Source organism: Daphnia magna, linkage group LG4 (assembly GCF_020631705.1).
Source record: "Daphnia magna isolate NIES linkage group LG4, ASM2063170v1.1, whole genome shotgun sequence".
Lineage (NCBI taxonomy): Eukaryota > Metazoa > Arthropoda > Branchiopoda > Diplostraca > Daphniidae > Daphnia > Daphnia magna.
In genome coordinates, this window is record NC_059185.1 from 247431 (window position 1) to 265433 (window position 18003).

Below are 18003 nucleotides of genomic sequence, written 5' to 3' on the forward strand. Positions count from 1 at the left end.
CGTGGATGAACAGCTGAACGGTAGGAGGGAAAACGCGTTCGATGGCCCGTGAAAATACCAACGGGCCGCTAGTCATGATGATAAGACCTGGCTTTTCGTGCAAACACAAGTGACGACGCACGCACCTTCCTTTTATGGTGAACGAGTCTCTGCCCACGCGGTACAGCTGATTGTGTGAAGTTAGTACAGAACTTGCATGCCTCCCCAACGGAATACCACCCCAAATTATGAATGAGACGGGCTTGTCCTACCTGGAGCTTGTTGTGGGCATTGTAACCCTGGACTTCCACCACGGGCATGTAAGCAAGGGTCCTCATTTTCGCAGAGGAAGAAGATCTCGATTCCATTGTGGCTGCAGGCAGAAGGGTGAAACTGTCAACAGCACCCTGAAACAGGAAAAGGTCAGGTTGTTATTCGATTGTGCCAACATTTTCAAAGAAACTGTATCACAAAACTCTGTAGAGCATGAAAATTGGGTGAAAGGGGATTGTCAAGAGACAAAAATTGAATCAGCTGTGCCTCCAGAGACCTTTGAGAAGCCAATCAAGATTTGTCTTTTTTGTAATTGTCTTGCCATCGTTCACCGATCAAAAGGTTTTTAACCTTTCACATCCATTGTAACCAATGTTATGCAGATAGAAAGAAGATACAAGCTAAAGTATCGATGGAAATGCCAGGCTTTCAATGGGCCGGATCAGCATAAATAGAAGGGTGACAGCAGTATTTGTTATGTTTCACAACAGCTTGTATTACAGCCAATGGCAGGAGGTGCTGAACCCAAAAAATGGAAAACAATTATTTTCATGTTGCTCTAACTGAATTACCTGGTATTGCGTTGGGCACTTGATAAGGACGCACAAAATTGTAGTAAATATTAGACATCTGATTCGCACTCGGCCATCGACAGGCAGGCAGCCATTTTCTCGCTTTTTTTCTCTTTTTTATATTTTTTCAAGTTTGCCTAGCTTCAGGGTTGCCAGTTTGATTTTTGATATTTTTTGGCTGGAATTCTAAAAATCCTCCACATTTTTCGACCAAAAACGAAAGTGTATCCGACAGAAAGAAAAAAATATTACGGTTTAACCATTTTCCAGTCCAGATGAGAAAAAATGCTTGCCTAGCTGAGGCGGATGTGTCTGTCCTAGTGCGTGACTGCGGTATTTTCAAAGCCTTCGAAATATTTGTATCAACAAACATTGGTGCGTGTATTGAGCGACTCAAAAATGAAAAAATTCATTGGATTAAAATCCAAAATTCCGACGAGAAAACTAAAACAGTTTATGACATGAGTTATTTTTAAACAAAGTGTTTAAAAAATGAAAAAAAATGCACAATTGTTGTATTAAAATATGAAGGACGTAATTTCGTTAAAAACCGTCCATTTTTGCCATGTACAAAACACACAAACACGCACAAAATTAAAAGACTACTCTTTCCCCCGACAAAAACTAAGAAGAAAATTACTTCAAACATGTACACCACAATCTATAGCTAGGTACACTTTATAAAAAGCATTTGGTTAGCCATTGCCCTATGTATACGTACGTATCTCGAGTTAAAACAAGCTAGAGGGATAGAACTGCACAAAATCGAGGACTAGTCGATTACTGGAAGATTAAAAATTGGGCTACATCTGGGTTTACGTGAGTGAAAGAAAAAAAAACAAGCGAAAACAAACCAAAAGAAAATGAAACAAGGAGGAAAAAATCCGAAGAATTAGAAAGAAAAACAAATGGTCGGTTGCTGACGGCCGAGGCTAGTTGCGAGTTTGCCCTCTTTTGACAAGTAGGACAACTAATCTGGGGAGAAATCTGTCATAACAGAAATGTTCAGCCATTAGTTAATCTGAAATAGACATAGTAGAATTAAAAAACAACTTACTCTGAAAATACATTTCCAGATGTTTCTGCTTTTTAAAATCGTTTTTTCACGAGAGGTTACTCGTCTTGATGCCTTCGCTCTTCTTAAAATCAATTTGAGCGTAAGAGGTAGTCACATCAGCTCCAAAGCCCGCCGACACTGAAGTCGGTCTGGGAATGCGTGGACTTTTAGGAATTTCGTCCACGAAATCATCTTTAGGCGTCGATCGCAGGCCAGTTGTTGGTGTCAGATCCAATTGGGCGTAGTGAATCGCTCGTTCGCTTTGCACTGAAGTCGGCCGTGAAAGCAGCGACGGAGAGGGTGAATTGGACGGTTGGGCAGTTGGACTCGGACCGACGGTCAACGGTATAAACGTCGATGAACTTGTATTCCAATTGACAGCTTGCAACTCGCCAGCTACCGAGTCCTCGCCTAAACTGATTAATGAAGACGTCGACATACGGTTCGCCGACCCAGTTGAATTTTGACCAGCTAGACATTTCGTATTCTTGCCATTCTGACTATCTTTAGTCGAAACCGACATCACTTTTCCAGCTGGGATGTCCATCAGCAAAGGAAAGAGCGATGCTGGCTTGCTGCCTGCAATAATTACGCGACTCGCTGACGATGGTTGATAACTGTTGGATCTGAGACAAGACATTTAAAAAAAAACATTAAATACTTTACAAACGTGTAAATCACAATTTATTAAAATTTACCTGTGGATTAGTGTACCACTGGAACGTTTCATTGGTTTGTCTCCACTACTGTGTCGTTTTGGGCCAATAATGGCCTTCTCGAATGCACCGACGATCTTTTCCAAACTGTTGGCTCTTTGTTTAGTTGGAATGGAGTTGGTAGGTGTTGCGGATGTCGATGTTCCATTGCCTAATGATGAAATGGGCGTTTCTGGGTCGACCATCAAGTTGGCTTGCTGCGACACGACTGAATTTTCTTTATCGTCGTTCCCTTTTGAAGGTATCCGAACCGGTAAGCTAGTTTCGGCTCTTGGAGTACTGGGCATGGTGGGGGTTACCTCACCAGAGCCGGGCAACTCTTCAAAGGTGAACCTAGGCTGCTGAATGTTGGTAGACGACGACTTGTTCGTCCCAAAATCCATATTCATGTATCCATCGTGACTTGTTCCTGCCGTAGAATTTCGGTTGCCCGCCTTCTCAGTTTTAGATATTGGCGGCACGGTATTGAGGAAAACCTCCGGCAAAGGTGATAAAGTCGGCATGGGCATGAGCCGACTGGGACTGGCGGAGTACCTCGTGTGATGGAGAACGTATTCATCCGCATCGGGCACGCGGTTCAAATTAAGGGCAGTGAGTCCAGTGTGCGGGGAGCCCCGTGGAGTGTAAATTTGTCTTTGAGAAGAGATGCTGATCGGCTGCGAACTGCCTGGTTTGGACGAAAGGGCTACGGACGGCGACGGGGGTGAAAACTGCGGATGTACCATTGAAAAATCCGCAGATGGACTGGGTGGAGTTAGTGGGCTATGCAAGCTGCTGCGGGAGTGGCCAATCGAATGCGACCGCAAACTTTGACTGCGTTGATGGAACAACAAAGCTGCCGATAAGTCAACATCGGGCGAGACGGGTGAAAGTGATTGGGCGATCGATCCCGCTGTTGTGGTTCGTTTTGACTTGGTGGATTTGCTAGGCCTTTTCAGTGACGAGAACGGACTTGGCGGCATACTTCTGGAGGACCTAGGCAACGTACCGCTCTCTGCTGGAGTCACGGCGGTTGGGGACGTAGTTGATTTTCCTGCACTGAAAGATTTGCGCCCAAATAAATTGGATAGGAAAGCCGATTTTTTGCCGCTGCCTTTCGCTGACACGGCGCATTGAACTTCAGAGTCCGTCTGTGAACCATCGTACGGACTGGGAATGCGAGAACGGACTGATTTGTCCGCATGAAGAAGACTTTGAGATGCACCTATCGGATTATCGCACGTCATTTCCATGTAGTTCTGTTCTTGCAAACTTTCTTCCGTTCGCGAATGCCGAGCAGATTCTGACCGTGGGGTTTGCGAGCCCCTAATAGAGGGCGACACAGCTCCGAGTGCTAAAATCAAATCAGCCTGGAAAGATCAATATAGAAAAATTGAATTACCTATAGAGTGAATGCATTACAGAAAGTGGAATTACCTGAGATGATTGCCTAGATGGGTTCCTAGAAGACCTAGGTGTATAGTCCATAGGCAGATAGGTAAACTCATCGGATACGGACCCCGTTTGCGATGGGGTCCGTTTATTTTGGAAGTTCATATCGATGTAGCTGGATGAAGGATCTTGACCTATTCGACAGAAAACAGTGCTCATAGAACCAACCATTTTGTTCTTCGATCCGTCCATGGTCATGTAATCGCTTCCGGGGGAGACGACTCTGCCAATTTGTTCCGATTCGGAGACCGACAAGCGAACGTCACTCGATCTACTGGCAGGGTTTGCCAATTCAACATATTCGTCGGCGCTGTCTTGATCATGTTCCGTCTTGTTGACGATTTTTGGGCCACTGACATCCGGTGATTCAAGTCCTCTGAGGTGTTGACGGCTCTCGCCGTACTCGATGTAATCTTGATCGCGGCCCTGCGGTACGCTCTCCAGCCGTTCAAGTCGCGCCCTTCCTTCCCTAGATCGGAAAGAATCTAATTTCGGTTTGCCAGAGACAATACTGCGATTGGAACCGAAAGAGGGGCGAAACTGATTAGAAGCCGATCGTGGCCGCCCGCCAGCGCCGGTCGTGCTGGAATTTGTTGAGGCGACAGACGAGCGGCCCACACTGTCGGACGATCCGAATTGTCCAGTATAAGAACAGGCTGCAGCGCAATCGACCTGGTCGATTCCTAAGAAACTCTCAGAGCTGACATTAAGGCCGCTCAAAGCCCGAGCATATTCTATTTCCATCAAATCGTTTTCCCGACGAACGGCCGTCTGTTGCTGACTCAATAGAGTGCGGAAAAAAGTCCCAGTCGGATTTGATCCGGCGTAAGGGATGTTTGCAACCGATCCGGCAGGCGTCGAAGTGCCTAAATAGGGCACGCTCAATGACTTTTTACGTTGACTTTCATCCGGTTGCTGCTGGTGGCCATGTGTAGGGCTCGGATGAACGAGATTGGTTGATGGTTCCAGCTCGTGGCGAGATGAGCTGACGGATGAAGATGAACCGTTGCTTGAGGCCGATAGTTTGTTATTACCAGGCGTCACCCGACTTCCAACGGAATACGCCCTCACTCTGGCATCCTGACTGGCTGAAGTTGGATGGCCAGTGGTTGTGTAACCCATAGGTGGAGCTGCAGTGACCGCAGTAGGAGGTGGTTGATCGTGAGTGACGGGCGTCATTTTTCGCCCCCTGATATCTGGACGGGAACCGACCGAATAGGCTCGGGACTGTCTGCAACTCAGCGAGGACAGAGAATCGTCGTCTTCCGATGGCGTCAGAAAGGAGGACACCTTTTCCAGGTGATATTCTTGGAACCGACCGACAGGGGGCGTCCCTGAAGTAAAAGAGCTGGCTAATGAACTACCGCTGGCCGGACTAAGTCGACCGCGAAGATGATGGGGGTCTCTTGGAACACTACGTCTACACTGCATATCCATGTACAAGCCCCCATCTTCATCTCGTGACGTCACCGAACTGGCCACACTTTGCGGCGCCATGGGCACGTAACTTTCCACCGGTTCATCACAGAAACTGCTGGATCGAGTATGAGTTCCAGAACGGGTTCCAACCGAGCCAGGTGCGCTTCCGGATGGATACATGGGCAGATAACCATCTTGAGCGCTAGGAGGAGGAGGCGACGCCCAAGTCGATGTCGTCACCGGGCTCGACATATCCATATAAGGATTTTGAGGGTGAAGCGGCGGCTTGATTGGCGGTGCGCCCGATGGCACGGGCGTAACCCTGTTCTTATATCCGCCTCGGACTGAGGTATTGGAAAGGGAAAGGGCCCGTGTGTGTCCCATAGCAGAACTCGGCGAAGACGATAAATTGCCTCTAGGCGTCATGGACAAGTAATCCGAGGACGGGGGAGCTTGTTCTCCATGAGACATCAGCAAATAGCCATCGCTTCTATCTTCTTCCAGGATCGTTGACTCCTTGGGTAAACTATTTTCAGGCGTGGCCGTGTGACTGAGACGGCTACGTATGTGATTGCTCACCGGATGAAGGGGAGCTTCAAAGTCCTCCATGGAATACGAAGAAGGTATGGACTTGGCGGCCATGGGAGGTGATGTTGAGGATCCTTCTTGGGCGTACAGAACAGAAGATGGTCGACTGTCATGTGTCGGGGTAACAACGGCGCTTTCACTTGTCGTTCTCGATCTGGAAGGTACGCTGTCCGCTCGATTCCGGGCCAGTCCGATCGCTGTTGATACTGGGGCGGCGGAGGCAGCGGTGGGATTCCAGGAGTGCTGCAGCGACGGTCGATTTTGCTCGTTGGCGGAAGACGACCTTGTCCTTGGCCTCGGTCCTAAATCTTCTTTTGCAGAATTTCTCATGGCCTCGATGATAGCTCCGTGTACATTTTGGGCGACAGCCGCTTCTTCCAGCTCCATCCAGAGTTCACCAGCCCCCGTCATCGTTCCACGACCCATTTCCATGAAAAACTGACAATTGATGTGGCCGCAACGACGGATCGTCATCACTGGAAATTCCCAGAGTTCCAGTGGAAGGCTTAGTGGCATCTTGAAGAGAGTCAGAATTCGTGAGGTTGTGTTCAAACATAGACGATAGGGGCCCACGATGTTTTTTCGGCTGCCTAACTCCTTCCGTTGTACCGTCACCTGCCACACATGTTCTGTTCAGAAAAAGAAAAAAGAAAAAAGAAAAGCCATTTCAAATAAATCAACCAAAAGAAAAACAAAATGAAGATAGTAGTCTCGGTACAAACACTGTATTAACTATTGTCTGGCTAAAAATAGCCGTAAGCGTTGATTGTTTTCATTCAGGCATTCTCGGAAATTCATGTCACTATTTTTATCTCCGGCTTGGAAGCTTTTTTTTTTTTCTTTTTCCAACAACCCTAACGAGTCTGACACAACTATTTGGTGCTGCATCAAATCGCGTGTCGCTGTGGGCAAACAAAACATTCCAACCGTGTCGGTCGTAAGGTTCCTCTCTTCCTCGTGACTAGAAAGAAAGCTAATTATAAAACGCCACGAGATTCTTTACAAGAATTCGACCACAGAACCCTTATGATCAAGCAGGTTATTTGTAGACTTGATTGGATTTGGATATATGTCTCAAAGCTGTGGGCATATGAAACTAATGCTGATCAACACAACCATCTTACCGTAAATAGGTTTCAGCTCATCTCCTTCTTCAATCTTGCCCACAAGATGAATTTTGAGTAAGGTGATGAACCATTTTAGTAACTCTTCCTCAGAATCAAAGGCAATTGGAAAGCAGTCTTCGTTGGTGTAGAGGGCAACCACAAACTTATGTTTGCAGTCGGTCTTCCTATTAATGTTAAAGCATGACTTGATGACAATTGACCTAGAAAACATAAAGCAACAAATTTAGAAAGCAATGATGTTAGATATCTGTGAGAAAAACCTAGCTAGTACCTTTTTGCTGTTTGGCCGTTCTTCCATTTTTTCTCTGAATCAAAATATTCTAGTCGAGCAGGACTGGTTTCACTGCCAGCTGTTAAAATGAAGTATTTTTTCTTCATTCGCTGCAAAGGTCCAAACAAAAATTAAGTAAATCAGATGAACAATATGTAGTACAATAAGAGAATGATAGTTCACCTTGAGCTTACGTAGATAGCCAAAGAGTAGAATCCCTCCTGGCCTATGAGGCTCAGTGGAATCTGGCCTCTTAGCTTCTGCATGATCTGTAACATCGTGGGGTAACATCATTCTCAGCAAGTTAAATCCAATGGTACCAAAGGTGAGCTGCGCATGGTTCAAAGTTGATAAATTCAAAGCTGCTGTCACTGGAGCACAAATGGCTGACCAGATGAGACTAGAAGGGCACAAATAGTTGCACCAACTGAAAACACTTGTATTGCCTGCAAGGGAAAAACTAGGTATATGTAAGTATTTGGCAAAAGGAAACACAATCTGTTAGAAATGTGCGTCTTTGCACGACGCAGTGACCGTGTTAGGCTTCCGGAACTGGCACAGCACTTTAACTTGCAGCACAAAACTAATACGAAAATAAAATCCGGCCGTCAATCAGTCCGGAAAAAGAAGCCATTCAAAAGTGCAAGTGTGCACACACATTACACGCACACAGAGAAACAGAGAGAAACAACAGCGACGATTGCTTTTCATCCAATCGAATAGTAGCAAGAAAATGGTGTGGGTGGCGCAGATACGCTCTCCGTGAATTATACGTGGTACGATTTTCTAAGATTGCGTCACACAATTGCAGCGAGAAGCAGCAGCACACGCCGGGGGAACCGAAAAGAGAGAGAGAGAGAGAGAGAGAAGCTAAAAAGTCACTCGCTTGTGAACCTCTCTCATCTATGTGTGCGTGAGTATGCGTGCTGAAAAAGGACCCAAGGTCACAAACATCTGCGACGAAAAAACACTGTGTATATGTCTATATGGGAGAGGTGGTATAGTGGTGGTAGTGGGTGAAACTTGGGCAAAACAGATTGAGGGCCTCCCATTCATTGAAGTTAGCGTCCGGGTGTGTATGTGTATGCGCTGTCTGCCCTTCTCTCTTCTCTATGCTAACCTCCCTCTTCACGCCGTTATATAAACGCCCGTTCCGTCTGGCGCCCACCATTACCCCAGTAGTGTGGGTGGGTACGAAAAGTATAGGTGGGTGGGAGCAGACGGGTTACTACGTTCTTATGGTGGTGGAGAACTACATAGAAGTGGATGGCTTTGATATTTTCTGGTTTTTCCCACACGAACAGAACCCATTCGTTGCACCATTCGGCTCGAAAGAGACACGCCGACTTCGGGAGAGAAAGCGTTGACTGGCAGCGCCATTGCGGCTTCATGCTGGATAATACGTCTCATTCTCGAACGAAAAGAACAATGTTTGGCTGATGTAAGGTTTAAAGAACATAATAATAAATCAGTTGTTAAGATTTTCTAGATGATAAATAAACTTTTGTTAGATTACAGTATGAAGTTATTACCCAGTTGCAACAACTGTCAGCTGAGTCATCACTCATCAGTCATCAATGACTACTTTGACTTTCAAACGTTTCATTTAAATTAGTATGCACTGACTCAACAATATTGCCAATGAGCAACGCCATATTTTGATTCGTTCACATAGCTGTTGATTTTTTCGATGGAATAATTTTGATCTGGCGTTGTTTTGTTTCTTACGATGTGGCGCTGTTTGCACACTTTGTTAGCAGTCGGTCCACGCCATCTTACGTTGAAAAGCTTGTGTGTGAAAAAGGAGGGAAAAATGATGGCATTGTCATTAATCCTTTCGAGTTTCCTTTAGTTTTCCTACTGCACGAGTGTTTTGTGGACTGTATAAATTAAATAGTTTTGTAAAGTGTGAAACACTAGGTGAGTGATAAATACGGAAATGTCAAAATGGCTCTTCGCCGAAAAAGGTTTGGTCTGAACGACAAGGTCTGTTGACACAAGGACACCAGATACGGCAACGGCCATGCCGATTGTTGAATTTCAAATTCATCAATTTCTTAAAATGGCTCAAAAAGGCTGAGCATGTAAAACGGCCTTCGATGATGCTTGTCGTTGTCACGCGGAAAGGCGGACAGCTCTTGCAGACATGTCGCATCATTTGCATTGAATATTTTTGGCCTCACTCAACAGCTAAATTTAGCTTTCTAGTTTCATGGAGGAAACTTTTGAATAAATTACCTGACGTTGCGACTGCTTGTGGGTTTGTTGAAACCAGTTTAACAAAACATCTTTAATGAGGTTCGATTACAACGTGTATGCTTTGGAAATTTATCGCCTTCTGTCTGCTTTTCCGAGTCATCATATGGTAAGCTCGGAGAATGTTTGGAATTTCAAGTGGAAAGCAACGAAGCCGGGTTCTATGTTGGTTTGTGCATGCGTATGAAAGTTGTAGGCCATGTCTGGTAAGAGTTATCCATTGTTGGTTTATGTTAGTTTATTTATTTTATATGTACTGTGTATATATATATTTTGCCAGATAGGTAAATTTATCATATTTTGGCCGAGATAAGTTAAAATGGGTTTGGCAACTTAAACCCTAACCATATTCCACTTTTTGCTTTTGCCAGGAAATGGCATGGCCTTGTGGAACCTAAGAACACTTCCAGTCTTGATCTCCGAACCGAGAGTTTTCAGTCTCGTTAAACGCCAAAAAACCCACGTTTGAAAATATCAAAACAAACAGATTAAAAAAGGCAACAAGAGCATATCGGCTGTGACAACAACCAGTTGTCTGTATATAAGTGAGCCGTGTGGGGCAACAAGTCATTAGCTTTGGATCCATTCGAAACACTTTTCGGTGGTCTGGTAAACTGACATTCAACTTTGATATTTTCATTTTAATTGCGTAAAGAACTTTTAATTTAAAAAAATGGTTAAAACAATTCCGTTCTTCCTCATTCTCATTTCCGTTGTACTTCTTACTTATGCAGATACCATCGATGAAAATGTTGCCCCACTCTGTAAGAGTTTTCCCTTTATTTAAAGTAATCGCCATTTCACATCAACAAAAAGAATTATTTTCTGTAATTATTGGTTTTTCAGTGTGTGGAGCGAAGGTATTTGTTGAAGATTCGATGGTAATTGACATCCCATCTCTGCGTGACGACGAATGTGTATGGGTCATACAGACGCAAAAGGATCGCATATTGGTCTTCACCTTGATCAGCGAAAGTTTCGAAGATGTTCAAGATTACCTGACAGTAAATGAAAAATTTAATCTAATTCTTGTATAATTTTTAACACGCTGATCTTTCGAAGATACATGACGGATTTCGGAAGGATTCTCCTATCCTTCAAATAGAAAACCAAAAGGAGTACGAGGCATCCAATAAAGACTTGCATCCTGCTATCTACACTACATCTTCGGTGGCTACATTGCGTTCTAGGGGCACTAGAGCATCTGTTTTGCAGCTAAAAATTCAAAAGGTATGTCTCCTTCTTTGAAATAATTTCTTGAGTCAAGCTGTGGATTTTTTTCTCTACAGGCGGTAGAATGTCCTTTTAATCTGGGAGCAAACACTGCATGTGGTCGAGTTGTTGACGAAACTTCGTGCTACTGCGCGAATTTTGCACTGGTGACTATCCAATATATAATTAACAATTAATTAGTTCCCATCTAACTTGATTCCTGTTAACTACAATTTTGGCACGTAGAGAAACCGGGCTGACCAAATGATTTTCTGTTATAATAATTACATGAAACTTGTCTCGCTGGAATCTTACGACGAAGAACAAAAAATTGTCTCCGCTTGGAACGGTAAGTGTCAGAATAAAAGTTCAACTTAAACAAATTTCCCTGACAATGTTCAAATTTTTTAAAATTACATATCGTAGTGAACAGCTGGTCGTCTCTTACTGATCAACAAGGCGAGGGAAACTGGATATGGGAAACTACTGGAGCACCCATGATCCCAGGTTATGTGAATTGGAACTCCGGAGAACCAAGCGGTGCAGGACTTTTCGGTGAAGAAGACTGTATGGCTTTCCCGGAATTTGAAGGAGGATGGAACGATGTAGACTGCTACGTTGAGAAAGCTGGCATATGCGAACTTCATCCTTAAACTAATTTAGCAGTAAAAATCAGAAGATTATTAATTTTGGCGAGCTATTTGTTTAGTTGTATCAAGAAAAATATCTCTGTTTGTAGAGCCTGAACACAAACGATATTTAAGAATTGTCTGTTCGAGTTTCCAGGACAACTTGATTGTCGATTAATTCACATTAATGGTGTGCAATCGGATAAAAGGGAAATGAAATTTTAAAAATTCCGACGTGTACAAATTTTGTTACTTTACTTGTCTAGTGACAGAGGAATATCAAAGCCTAAGCGGTCTGTTAAACTATTTCGAAGTGGAATTGTCTTTGGTAATCCAAAGAGTTAGACATTAATGGCACTGCACGTAAAAGTTTTCCTATTTTACGTTTATATCTTTCAGCTAAAGTAGTGACTGTTTTATAATATGCATAGTACTGTGATCGCGCAGTGGCCTAACAGAACTGAAAGCTCCAACCGTTACGCTAAATACGCTTTGTATTCAACAAAACTGAAAAGTAAAGTAATAATTCTTGCTAAGTGAGTAATTTCAGTCAGTCTGCCCCGTTGCTCTCTGTTCGTGTGATCGAGCAGTCGAGCCTCGAGTTTTTGCTAGTAACGTACGCGGTGGGCGATGCGGTACGGTGCCGTAGCAGTACCCACTAGCGATCTGCACCCAATTAGCTCTAGTCGGGTTAACCGCCCCGCCCCGAAAAAGGCATTCGGGGCTGAATCGGGATGCCACGAAAATTTGTCCACCTCAAGCTCCGAAATGCGAACCCAGATCGGCAAAAAAGCGCACCGATTGCCTCGGGGCCACCCCGGTACGTCTACGTAGTAAACCTATTGTCTTATTTTTATAACATTGGCAACCCTGAGCTAGCCCGCAGAAGCACCTGGTTTTCTTCTACAAATATTTGGGCCGCAAATATTCAGAGATTTTGTTTCTTTTCTCTTTGTGAAAATGCCATCGGTTTTATTAACGGATTCTATTTCCTTTGAGCTTGGTGGTAAATTTGTTGAAGAATCCTTCATTTAATATTTGTTAGAGTTTTTCTAATTTGCCTGTGTCACTCAAAGATTTGGTGGCTAGTAGATCCGAATTATTTGATTATATATATATATATATATATTTTTTTTTTCGTTTGTATGCATTTTGCCTCTTCAACATCCATAAAGCTTTGGAGCCTTGGCCTTCTGATGTTAAACTTTACCAGCCATATGAAGTTGAACAAATTCTTCTACAAGATCAAGCTAATTCCCTTGCTGTCCAAGTTTTTCTCCGAATGTGTGGGCTAGAATTTCAGGTATATTAAAAAATAAGATTTGAAAAAAAATGCAATCATACTTTTAATTCTTTTATTAAGGTTGAAATGAGAAGCAATGCAGAACATATGTCACCATCTGGGAAATTGCCCTTCATAAAATGTGGTGCCTTTGTTGTAGCTGATCTTGATCCTATTGTGAGCTTTATAGCTAACAAAGTAAGTTTAAAACACTTATCTAATTAAGCATAAGAAAAGGTATGTTTGCCAATAGGGTATCAATCTAACTGATCATTTGGATGCTGCTCAAAAAGCTGACATGAGGGCCTATATGTCGTTAGCAAACAACATACTGGGCAATGCAGAGGTATGAAATGATTCTAAAATTTTTGTTTGAATTTCTAAAGCTTTTGTTAATTACTCTAATAGTTATATATCAGTTGGTGTGATGAAAATGTCTTGAATGAAGTTACATGCCCACGATATGGATCTGTCTATTCTTGGCCTTTGAACACTCTGCTTACATGGAGGAAACAGAAACAAGTCACCAAAAAACTGACTGCCCTAGGGTGGATTACAAAAACACTTGATGAAGTAAATTATAGCACAAAATGGATTTTCACTTTTGCGGACACTGTCTTAAAAAATTATTTTTGTAGGTTTATGAAGATGTCGATCATTGCTGTAATGCCCTTAGTGAGCGCCTCGGAAATCATCTCTATTTCTTTAATGATAGGTATGAAAGTTTGATAGTGTTATTATGAAATACATAATTAGTTGTTACTTATTGCTCATCATTAAGATGCACGGAGTTGGATGCGGTAGTTTTTGGCCATGTTTTCACACTGTTAACCACGCCCTTGCCAGATAATCGTCTAGCATCTATCGTGAGATCCTACCCGAATCTGGTTGAGGCGTGCCAATTCCTGGAGAAGGCTTTTTTCCAGAAACCAACCGCCAACACAACGGACGGTGATAGCGACAATTTCAACTAAGTTTTCCATGGTACCAAGAAAAAACAACAACAAAATACCTACGATTACAGCCCAGCAACTTTGGCGTTTCACTGATGTTATTTAGCAGTATCGTATTAAAGAATTATATAAAGTGAAATTGCACAAGCTGTTGACAGAAATAATAAAGAAAGTAGAAAACGCATAAGTAACAAGTTCAAATACATAAATAGTTTAAGTTGTAAGAATAAGCACTAGATGGTTTGTTGGAAGTAGCGAGGGGAGGAGTGACACGTTTCAGCTTTCTGTCGCTAGGGCATAGGAGGGGAAAGGGTCTGCTTACAAGTCAGTTAGGGGACCGGGCGAGAGAGTTTAAGATGGCGTCTAGCTTCCTGGACGATTTAATCTCGAACCCGTCAGCGGATGCCGACGCTGTGTCCGCGTTAGTTGGATCACTCGAGAGCCAGTTGAGTAATGCAAATGTTGGTGCTAGTAATAACACACAAGGCGGCGGCTTGGTATTTACGACAAGCTCTACTTCGGTTCCTCCACCGCTGCAGCCTGCCAATGCCCCGTCCACCACAACGGCAACATTCGCGGGAAACGGCAATAGCCTGCACGCAACAACAACTTGCGCGCCAGCAACATCAGTTTCGGTTGGATCCGCGCTTTCAACGTCGTCTTCTACAGTTTCTTCAATTCATTTACCCAACACAACCACCGTCCATTCAATACTTCCAAATGGCAACCCTAGTGGTAACACGTCACTATTATTTGTTTGTGTCTCCCTAGGACGAAGTTAAACTAGACTAAGATGACTAATCTTTTTTTTTTTCTCTTCAAAGGTTTGGTCAATATCCAGCAGTTTGCAGGAGGGGGTATGGGTCTACCCAATGGCACGCTGACCACAAGCTCAGGAACTGTTACGACAACATTATCTGGTTTGGTGATCCATCAGCAACAACAGAAGATGGTTGCCTCAACAGCTACCTCTCAACAAGGCACGATGATCATTCCGACAAAAGTAAACCCAACTGTAGCATCAACAGCAGTGATTGGACAACAGCAGCAACAACAACATCAACAACACCAACAACACCAACAACATCAACAAACTACTGTGCTGGGCACAAATGGGACAGTCACTTCCCTGAATCAGTCTCAAGTGTTAAGACAAGGAACCCAAGTGGTTCAACAACAACAGCAGACAACGGTGATAAACAGTGCAGGGGCAGGAATTCTTCCGGCGGGTGTGCAAGTAGTGAATATGAATGCGATGAGGCCACAAAATGTACAAAATATACAAAATATGGCCGCTTTGAACAATCCTGCTCATCGGGCTCTTGCTCCCCGCGTTATGTTGGCACCTCAACAGATGGTTGGTGCCCGACCTGGACAAATGGGAATAACTTTACAAGCCTTACAAGTAACGTATCGATTAATAACATAAATCCCCGTGCTGATTGATTCTCTAATTCAAAGGGTTTCCAGGCTGCGGGAGCTCAGGGTCATTTGCTCGTCAAAACTGAAACCGGGCAATATCAACTCTTACGAGTCGGTCCCGGACCTGTAGCCGGCACAACAGTCGGGTCACAGGTTGTTACCTCCAACATTCCCTCGCTCCAAAACGTAACTAATGTGGCTCAACAGCAACAACAGCCGCAACATCAAGCTGTTCAGCAATTAACTACCGCATCAAATACCGCACCTGCAATGAACCAAAATGTTGGAGCGACCTATCGTTTGCAAGTTCCCGTCTCCACAACTATTCAACCTGTGCCTGCCACTACGGCAGCACCCGTGGGAGGAAATGTGTCCGTTACCACCACGAGTACTCCTGCTCCTGCCGCAGCTCCAACATCGAACCCGGCAAGCAATTCTGGACAGGTGATTTAAAAAGTCTAAGGGTAACGTTCAAAAGATGGACCCCTAAAATTTTGTTTTGATCTGTCAACAGATGACACCCGACACGGCCAAAGTTAAGTGCAAAAACTTTCTGTCCACTTTGCTTCGCCTAGCGAGTGAGCAGCCAGAGTCGGTGGCTACCAACGTTCAAATGCTTATCCAGGGCTTAGTGGATGCAAAGGTTGAACCGGAAGAGTTTACAACAAAACTCCAGCGAGAACTAAATTCCTCTCCCCAGCCTTGCCTCATTCCATTTCTCAAGGTATTCTTTGTGCCAGTTAAATTACGTAGTTACAGTCGATTTGTTTGTCCCTTAAAGTGAAAACTTCTTAATTTGGTTTAATAGAAAAGCTTACCTTACTTGAGACACTCACTAGCTACACGAGAGTTGCATATTGATGGAATCCGACCACCAGCCTTATCTACGGTCAGCACTCCACAACCCATGGTTGTACAGCAACAGCCTCAGCAACAGAGTGTAGTTAACCGAGTGAATGCGGGTCCGACGCAAATTCAAACGGTACGACCAATGGGCGGTCAGGTTCGAGTCCAAGCACCTACAATGGTTGGTGCCTCTTCCGTTGTTCTGTCCACTCCGCGGCTACCAAGACCGGCCGCAAATAAAGCTACTCCAAAGGCTAAACAAGCTCAGCAGGCGCCAAAAGTGACTGCAACTGCGACAACAGCGGCGGTGACTGTAGCGTCCACGATGATGGCCGTTTCGGCCGTAAAGACTGAACCTTCCACCACCGACGCCCCAGCGCCTCTTTCGTTTACAATCACCCTGCCTCCAGTCGGAGGCGTGACGTCAACAACGACTGCCACAACAGCCGGTCCAACTCCTTCAGTCATGGTGGCCTCGACCTCCACGGTTCTGACATCTAGTACAGGAACCAAACCGGTGACTTCAGCGCCTACAATGTCCGTTGGACAAAGTGGTATCAAAGGACCCGTAGTTGCATCTACTGGACCTAAAGACGCATCTAAGGAGAAAAAAGCTTTCACGTTTGGTTCATCGCTAGCGGGTCTAGCTGATAACGACATCAACGATGTGGCGGCCATGGGTGGCGTTAACTTAGCGGAAGAATCACAGCGTATTCTTGGCTCAACTGATATGATCGGCACTCAAATTCGTTCCTGCAAAGACGAAAACTTCCTTTTCACCGGACCCTTGCAAAGACGAATCCAGCAAATCGGTATTAACACATAATTGTTGTTAAATGAATTAAAGGAAGTACACGTTTTGTATTTGATCTAGCTTCTAGGAATGGTCTAGGCGATCCCAGTCCAGAAGTAGTTTCGCTTATATCACATGCCACCCAAGAACGACTGAAAACGATATTGGAAAAGCTTGCTGTTACGGCGGAGCATAGAATGGAAGTCGTCAAGACAGATGCCCGTTACGAAGTTCAACAAGACGTAAAAGGTCAGCTAAAATTCCTCGAAGAGCTCGATAAACTGGAGCGGCGAAGACACAGTGAGATCCAGCGCGAAATGCTTTTGAAAGCTGCAAAATCCCGCTCGAAAGCTGAAGATCCGGAACAGGCGAAATTGAAAGCAAAAGCAAAAGAGGTACGACTTGATGTCTTCCTCATTGCGTTCAGACTGTTTTACCTAAACGTGATTATTTTCTAGATGCAACGTGCTGAAATGGAGGAACTTAGACAACGTGAGGCCAATATGACGGCTCTGCAAGCTATTGGTATAAGAAAAAAGCCCAAACTCGACCTGGCTGGTACTACCGGCTCGTATAACCAGGTACAATCAAATTTAATTTTGCATTCAATGCATTTCAATTTAACGAGCTACATCGCCAATTCCAGGTGCCTTTACGACCGCGTGTTAAGCGCGTAAATCTTCGGGATTTGCTGTTCCTGCTAAAAGAAGAGAAAGGAACTGTACGATCACCACTCTTGTATAAAGCTTATCTCAAGTAGTCCTCTTTTGTCTCCGTCGTCTCTTAAAACACGTAAACATTAACTTGTTTGTTTGCCCATAAACATGCCCGTTGTTAACTTTATGAGAGATGCACACAGGGTTTCTCAACGGGGAAAAAAGGAGCGTTTAATTGGTGGTAAAAAAAATGAGGCTCCGATTGTCCCACCGACACTCTTTGTGTTAATAACAGCAACAACAATGTTATGCAATTCTGTTCTTTCCTCCTCCTCACCGCATCTGTCCCCGCCCATCTTCTGTTGTACATACTGTTGATTTATTTGTGAGGGAGCGGATTGAATTTCTCTTTATCCCTTTCTAAACTGATCGTGTCTTTTGTATAATGTATCACTGTGTGGATGGTTATGACGAAATCATGGAATGCTTTATAATGACGCCAACTTTTGATTTTACATCAA

General features: G+C 44.1%; 4 protein-coding genes across 11 annotated transcripts; 3 read left to right on the forward strand and 1 right to left on the reverse strand.

The window, feature by feature from the left end:
• Nucleotides 1-1322: 1322 nt before the first annotated feature.
• LOC116921553 (mucin-17) lies at nucleotides 1323-7786 on the reverse strand. The gene is made up of 7 exons (XM_032927884.2): nucleotides 7617-7786; nucleotides 7434-7543; nucleotides 7160-7362; nucleotides 4014-6664; nucleotides 2580-3946; nucleotides 1882-2507; nucleotides 1323-1811 (listed from the first exon to the last, which is right to left on the reverse strand). Exons 1-6 carry the CDS (start codon nucleotides 7725-7727, stop codon nucleotides 1928-1930), a joined length of 5022 nt encoding a protein of 1673 aa, XP_032783775.2. The 5' UTR covers nucleotides 7728-7786; the 3' UTR covers nucleotides 1323-1811; nucleotides 1882-1927.
• Nucleotides 7787-8738: 952 nt separating this feature from the next.
• LOC116921596 lies at nucleotides 8739-11761 on the forward strand. 7 transcript variants are annotated; one of them, XM_045172117.1, is made up of 7 exons: nucleotides 8739-8874; nucleotides 10061-10453; nucleotides 10527-10693; nucleotides 10752-10919; nucleotides 10979-11068; nucleotides 11148-11250; nucleotides 11328-11761. In XM_045172117.1, exons 2-7 carry the CDS (start codon nucleotides 10363-10365, stop codon nucleotides 11552-11554), a joined length of 846 nt encoding a protein of 281 aa, XP_045028052.1. In that variant the 5' UTR covers nucleotides 8739-8874; nucleotides 10061-10362; the 3' UTR covers nucleotides 11555-11761. The 7 variants fall into 7 exon arrangements, with proteins under 7 accessions (XP_045028052.1, XP_045028050.1, XP_045028051.1 ...); XM_045172115.1 differs by lacking the exon at nucleotides 8739-8874 and adding an exon at nucleotides 9217-9353; XM_045172116.1 differs by lacking the exon at nucleotides 8739-8874 and adding an exon at nucleotides 9656-9798.
• A 614-nt stretch (nucleotides 11762-12375) lies between these two features.
• On the forward strand, nucleotides 12376-13949 carry LOC116921597 (metaxin-2). Its single transcript, XM_032927955.2, has 7 exons — nucleotides 12376-12536; nucleotides 12706-12833; nucleotides 12894-13010; nucleotides 13066-13158; nucleotides 13221-13385; nucleotides 13451-13527; nucleotides 13594-13949. The coding sequence occupies exons 1-7, from the start codon at nucleotides 12491-12493 to the stop codon at nucleotides 13784-13786; spliced, it is 819 nt and encodes a 272-aa protein (XP_032783846.1). The 5' UTR covers nucleotides 12376-12490; the 3' UTR covers nucleotides 13787-13949.
• Nucleotides 13950-14079: 130 nt separating this feature from the next.
• LOC116921557 (transcription initiation factor TFIID subunit 4) lies at nucleotides 14080-17980 on the forward strand. Of its 2 annotated transcripts, none has more exons than XM_032927887.2 (8): nucleotides 14080-14500; nucleotides 14590-15170; nucleotides 15227-15631; nucleotides 15702-15911; nucleotides 15996-16845; nucleotides 16908-17221; nucleotides 17285-17407; nucleotides 17473-17980. In XM_032927887.2, exons 1-8 carry the CDS (start codon nucleotides 14122-14124, stop codon nucleotides 17584-17586), a joined length of 2976 nt encoding a protein of 991 aa, XP_032783778.1. In that variant the 5' UTR covers nucleotides 14080-14121; the 3' UTR covers nucleotides 17587-17980. The 2 variants fall into 2 exon arrangements, with proteins under 2 accessions (XP_032783778.1, XP_032783779.1); XM_032927888.2 differs by having other exon boundaries at nucleotides 15236-15631.
• The last annotated feature ends 23 nt before the right edge of the window (nucleotides 17981-18003 follow it).

Bases quoted from the DNA above. Each gene is read 5' to 3' on its own strand.
- LOC116921553 (XM_032927884.2), bottom strand. From the start codon at position 7,727: ATGATGTTACCCCACGATGTTACAGATCATGCAGAAGCTAAGAGGCCA. The intron at 7,363-7,433 runs GTACTAGCTAGG...TATGTTTTCTAG, and splicing joins AACGGCCAAACAGCAAAAAG to GTCAATTGTCATCAAGTCAT. The intron at 6,665-7,159 runs GTAAGATGGTTG...TTTTCTGAACAG, and splicing joins TGAGCTGAAACCTATTTACG to AACATGTGTGGCAGGTGACG.
- LOC116921596 (XM_045172117.1), top strand. From the start codon at position 10,363: ATGGTTAAAACAATTCCGTTCTTCCTCATTCTCATTTCCGTTGTACTT. The intron at 10,454-10,526 runs GTAAGAGTTTTC...CTGTAATTATTG, and splicing joins TGAAAATGTTGCCCCACTCT to GTTTTTCAGTGTGTGGAGCG. The intron at 10,920-10,978 runs GTATGTCTCCTT...TTTTCTCTACAG, and splicing joins TGCAGCTAAAAATTCAAAAG to GCGGTAGAATGTCCTTTTAA.
- LOC116921597 (XM_032927955.2), top strand. From the start codon at position 12,491: ATGCCATCGGTTTTATTAACGGATTCTATTTCCTTTGAGCTTGGTG. The intron at 13,159-13,220 runs GTATGAAATGAT...TTACTCTAATAG, and splicing joins ACATACTGGGCAATGCAGAG to TTATATATCAGTTGGTGTGA. The intron at 13,528-13,593 runs GTATGAAAGTTT...CTCATCATTAAG, and splicing joins CTCTATTTCTTTAATGATAG to ATGCACGGAGTTGGATGCGG.
- LOC116921557 (XM_032927887.2), top strand. From the start codon at position 14,122: ATGGCGTCTAGCTTCCTGGACGATTTAATCTCGAACCCGTCAGCGGAT. The intron at 15,171-15,226 runs GTAACGTATCGA...TCTAATTCAAAG, and splicing joins TAACTTTACAAGCCTTACAA to GGTTTCCAGGCTGCGGGAGC. The intron at 17,408-17,472 runs GTACAATCAAAT...CGCCAATTCCAG, and splicing joins CTACCGGCTCGTATAACCAG to GTGCCTTTACGACCGCGTGT.